Source organism: Miscanthus floridulus, chromosome 9 (genome assembly GCF_019320115.1).
Source record: "Miscanthus floridulus cultivar M001 chromosome 9, ASM1932011v1, whole genome shotgun sequence".
In the NCBI taxonomy this organism is placed as follows: Eukaryota; Viridiplantae; Streptophyta; class Magnoliopsida; order Poales; family Poaceae; genus Miscanthus; species Miscanthus floridulus.
This window is the reverse complement of record NC_089588.1, coordinates 23,314,820-23,320,245: the sequence shown is the minus strand read 5'-3', so window position 1 is coordinate 23,320,245 and position 5,426 is coordinate 23,314,820. Positions and strand designations below refer to the sequence as shown.

The following is a 5,426-nucleotide window of genomic DNA, read 5'->3' as shown; positions in this document are numbered from 1 at the left end:
GCCATGTGCTGTGGTTGCTCATCCTCTCATTGAAGGGATTCATTCCATCGGTGCTCAGGCCAAACCGTACATTCCTTGGGTCATCGCTGAATTCTTTGTGCTTCGCATCAAACCTTTGCCACTGACTACAATCAGCCGGGTGTACAATCTTATCATCATCCACCTTGCGCTCATCATCCCACCATGTCATGAGTGCGGCTTCTTTAGGGTTTAGGAACATACGTCTTAAGCGGTCGGTCACTGGCAGGTACCACATTATCAGGGCAGGAATTCTTCTCTGCTTTGCATCGTTGCCTAATGGAGTGTCCTCTGGGGGCTGAGATTCTTGTACCACCTTTTTTGTACCCTTCTTATTCCTCTTTTTCCCCGTGGATGGTTCGTCCCCACCGTAAAGGTCATTGTTCTTGTACCGGCTGGCCCCACATCGGGGACATTTATTCAATGACTTGAACGTTTCACCACGAAAAAGTATACAGTGGTTGGGGCATGCATGTATTTTTTCAACCCCATTGTCAATGGACTTATGATCTTCTTCGCTTGGTATGTGTTGGCGGGAACTGAGTTTGGTTGTGGCAGCACCCATGACAGGAGATGCAATAGATCATTGAAACTACAGTCTAACCAGCCGTACTTAGCCTTCACGATGAGCAGCTCAAGCACGAAACGTAGCAATGTCCAATGTGTCGGACAACCCTTTTCAACACCATACACAGTCTCATTCGATGCTTTTGTCACTCTTTCCAAATTTTCTAGACCTTTCGGGCTATTTAGTAAAATCTCTGGTCCAAGGGTTCGAATCATGTCATCTAAATTATCTTCAACTCTGACACGTGCTCCACCATCATTATTGGCACCACCTTCGTCGTTACCATCCCAACCACCAGCATCACCACCTTGTTCATTGCCAAACTCGAAATCCATTTGTGCATCAAGCTCGGCTGAATATTGGGACAGGGATTCTATGGTTTCATCGTCGTATTTCTCCTCATCCTCGTCGTTAACAATAACCGTTTCACCATGATGAATCCACACTGTGTAGTCCTCAACAAATTCTCGTATAATCAAATGTGATCTGATGATAGTCACATCTGTCCATGCCATACGGTTCTTGCAATCTTTACAGGGGCAAATAATTGTATCCTTATTCTCTTTCAATGTCGTTGCATGCTTCGTTGCGGCTTCAATAAATTTATCCAGCTCTTCACGAAAACCTGCCTTGAACCTTAACGAACCATACATCCAAGAGTTCCTGTACTCCATCTTTTACAACAACAACAAAATAAACATTAAAGGACTACTTATTCAGATATATATAAAAATTAATCAAAGTAATAATTATTTGAGAATAATTGTATATACCTCAGATATATATGAATATAAATCTAATATAATTACATGAAGCATACAAACACACCATGGTAGAGGAAAATTAATTAATGGCCCATTTATCCATAAATAATTAAAATACATATTTATTGATTACAATAAACAATTTCAAAGACAACAATTAGCAATAATTATACTTTACACAATATCTTTCGTATAAACCCTAGTCCAATTTTATCAAACATAAATTTACAAAAACAAAATTAATAAAAAAACCAAACCCTAGATCTAGATCACATGCACATGAAACATCCATAAAACTAACTAATGGTTCACTAAAATCAAGAAACATGGACCAAATAAGGGTATGATCTTGTTCCCCTCCCTAATTTACCCTAGTACATTTAAAAGTTGGGTCTAATTTGCTCATAAATAGCTCAAGCACCATAGAAGAGAGAGAAAAACAAAACTCTAATTATTCACTAATCAACCATTAAAACTTTAAAAAAAATGTGGAATAGCATTTTCTTACCTTCTACAACCTCTCCACCAAAGGATTTGAGACCAAAATTTTCCCCCCTTAGTAGAGCAATTTTTGGGAGGTGCCCAAGCCCTCCCCAACTTTCTTTCACAGGTTGGAGTGAATGACCCGAGGAGGAAGAAGGTGCTGCTTCACTTTTATATGGGGGTCATTTGTAGGGGCGGCTGGTGATTGAGCCGTCCCTATAAATAGAAGCTATAAATACGGGCCATTTTTAGGGGCGGCTCAATCACCAGCCGCCCCTACAAATACCATTTCTAGAGGCGGCTGGTGATTGAGCCGCCCCTAAAAATCATACTCTATTTGTAGGGGCGGCTCGTATCACCAGCCGCCCCTGCTGTTCCATTTGTAGGGGCGGCTGGTGTCTGGGCACCCGAGCACGCCACTGTAGGGGCGGCTCCATCTCCAGCCGCCCCTACAAAAAAATTGAACCGTTGCTACAAATCGTTTTCTACGTAGTGCATGAATATTTTCACTGGTCAACAGAATGAATGCAGGTCCAAAAATTGCAAGATTCACCTAATTCCGTTGAGTCCAAAATTTTTGTACAATTTAAATCGCATACCCGGTTCCAAGCATCAAATGCGTATTCCCCATTTCCCCACAACCTTCCCTGTACCAACCCTCCACCCAACTCAACATCACAATGCGATGGAACACACTCGGTACACCCTACACCTATAGCTTATCACATCGCAAGGATGCATGAAAAGGCTTAAAGATCGCATGCTCAGCAGCCATGCCCAAGCCAAGATCCTTCCTTCTCCACCTCCTCCTGATCGCCAGCTGCATCGCCAACGCCGCCGCTGCCGCCAATGATGCCCCGTTGCAGGAGCCCACCACGCCGTCGTCGTTCCAGGGAGAATGGCAGCTCCTCCATGCGAGCATCGGCGTCTCGGCGATGCACATGCAGCTGCTGCCGGGGGACTTCGTCCTGATGTTCGACCGCACCGACACGGGGCCCTCCAACATCTCGCTGGCCGCGCTGGCGCCGTGCGCGGCCACCGCCGACGGCGCCGACTGCACGGCTCACTCGGTGCTCCTGGACCTCCGCTCCAACGTGCTGCACCCGTACCCGCTGGCCACCAACCCGTGGTGCTCCTCGGGGGCGCTGCTCCCCAACGGCACGCTCCTCCAGACCGGCGGCTTCTCCAACGGCGACCGCGTGGCGCGGCTCTTCTCCCCGGCCACGGGCTGGGTCGAGCTCCCGTCGTTCCTCGCCGCGCGGAGGTGGTACGCCACCGACATGATCCTCCCGGACGGCCGCGTGCTCATCCTCGGAGGGCGACGGCAGTTCAACCTCGAGTTCTTCCCGCACGACGACGCGGCGCCGGCGCCGGCGCTGACGTTCTTCCCGTTCCTGGACGAGACGACGGAGCCCGACGCCGAGAACAACCTGTACCCGTTCCTCCACCTCCTCCCCGACGGCACCGTCTTCGTCTTCGCCAACGATCGCGCCGTCGTCTTCGACCCCTACAACCGCGCCCCGCTCCGTCGGCTCCCCGCCGTCCCGGGCGGCGTGCCGAGGAATTACCCGTCGTCGGGCTCGTCCGTGCTCCTCCCACTCCACCCCGACGCGCCCGCGCACGCCGAGGTGCTGGTCTGCGGCGGCGCGCCGCGCGGCGCGTACCACCTGGCGCTGCGGAACGGCACGTTCGTGCCCGCCGACCGGACCTGCGCCCGCGTCGCGCCGACGGACCCGGACCCGGTGGTGTGGGCGATCGAGGAGATGCCGATGGCCAGGGTGATGGGCGACATGGTGCTGCTGCCCACCGGCGACGTGCTGATCGTGAACGGCGCGGCGGCGGGCACCGCCGGGTGGGAGCTGGGGCGGGAGCCCGTCACGCGGCCCGTGCTGTACAGGCCCGACGCGCCGCTGGGGGCGCGGTTCGATCACGCGTCGTCGCCGCTGGCGGCGTCGGCGGTGCCAAGGATGTACCACTCGTCGGCGGCGCTAGACACGTACGGCCGCGTGCTGGTGGGCGGCAGCAACCCGCACGTCGGGTACGTGTTCGCCAACGTCACGTACCCGACGGAGCTGAGCCTGGAGGCTTTCTTGCTGCCGTACATGGACCCGCGCCACGACGGCGCGCGGCCGCGGCTGCTGCTGGCGCCGGACGAGGTCGGGTACGGCGAGGCGACGGCCGTGAAGTTCGTGATACCCGCCGGGATGGTGGCGGGAGGTGCGGGTGCAGGCGTGGAGGTGGTGCGGGTGGTCGCGGTGGCTCCGGCGTTCGCGACGCACTCGTTCGGGATGAACCAGCGCGTGGTGGAGCTCGCCGTGGGGAGGGTGGCGGAGCTGGAGGTCGGGGTTTACGAGGCCGTGGTCGCCGGGCCGCCGACGCCCGGGGTGGCGCCGCCCGGGTACTACATGTGGTTCGTGGTGCACGCCGGCGTGCCCAGCAGCAGCGCCGCGTGGGTGCGCATGCGGCCGCTCGGGCCAGCCACCTGATGGCCTGAGGCGTCCAGAGGTGCATTTTGCGTGCGTGGTTTGACTTTTGACTACCTATACTTGTAGGAGGACAGATTCAGGTTCAACTATACAAATCAAAGGTTTGCGATGGAAAAAAAGTTCCAAATTTTATACCGTCACAGTGGAGTGGATTTCCCTCAAAGAGCCAAATGCTTTATCATTTTTTCTTTATCAAATTTTTTTGATCATATATAATATAAAGCATAGGGAAAACACCCTTCCAATTTTTTTTCGAAAGCTAAAACACCCTTCCAATAGCCACAAGTGTTTTCCCTTTCATAGAAAAAGTGTGCATAATGAAATGGACCGGGGCGGCTGGCCGTATGGGAAAGGCCAGCGGTAGGGGGTGTGCAGTGCCGGCCCTAGGGGGGGAGGAGGTGCGATGGCTGGGGGCAGGCGGGATGGGGGCCCAAGACCAAGTATATAAGACCCCATACCCCAAGTGGCCAAGTATATAAGTCTTCTATTGCTTGCGGCGCTGGACAGCTACATAAGTACTTAAGCCTTGTGGGCCAGGGTTTCTAGTCCAATACTACCTATAGCTAAATAATAAATGGCCGATCGGTAGCGCATCAGGAATCAAAGGCCAGGAGTCCGTCGGCCTCTTTTCAGTGTTTCTTTTCAGCAGGAGGCCAGGAGCCCGTCAGCCTCTTTGTCTTTCTACCCTTTTTGTGATCACCACGCAGACTTCCACCGATCGAGCTGCTCAGACTTCCACACGACTTGGAATGAACTTAGGCTGAGGTTGAGCAAAAATAAAACAATTGATGATGATTTGCAACGAGAAATTGCAAAGGAGAGAGAGCGTTGGAGACAAGTTTTAGTAAGAATCGTTTCTGCTGTCAAGTTTCTTGCTAAACATAATTTGGCTTTCCGAGGGCAAAATGAGAAACTATATCAAGCTAACAATGGTAACTTTCTAGGCACAGTTGAAATGATGGGTGAATTTGATCCAGTGATGCAAGACCATATTAGGCGGATTCAAAATAGTGAGATTCATCATCATTAACTTGGGCATAAAATTCAGAATGAGATGATTTCTCTTCTTGCAGATTGTGTAAAACAAACTATATTAAAAATCATTAA

At 51.8% G+C, this 5,426-nt stretch overlaps 1 protein-coding gene across 1 annotated transcript; it reads left to right on the top strand.

Moving 5' to 3' along the window:
• The first annotated feature begins 2,606 nt into the window (after nt 1-2,606).
• Nucleotides 2,607-4,319, top strand: LOC136481560 (aldehyde oxidase GLOX-like). The gene has a single exon (XM_066478897.1). The coding sequence runs from the start codon at nt 2,607-2,609 to the stop codon at nt 4,317-4,319; it is 1,713 nt and encodes a 570-aa protein (XP_066334994.1).
• Nucleotides 4,320-5,426: the final 1,107 nt, after the last annotated feature.

Coding starts and splice junctions, on each gene's coding strand:
- LOC136481560 (XM_066478897.1), top strand. CDS start 2,607: ATGCCCAAGCCAAGATCCTTCCTTCTCCACCTCCTCCTGATCGCCAGC.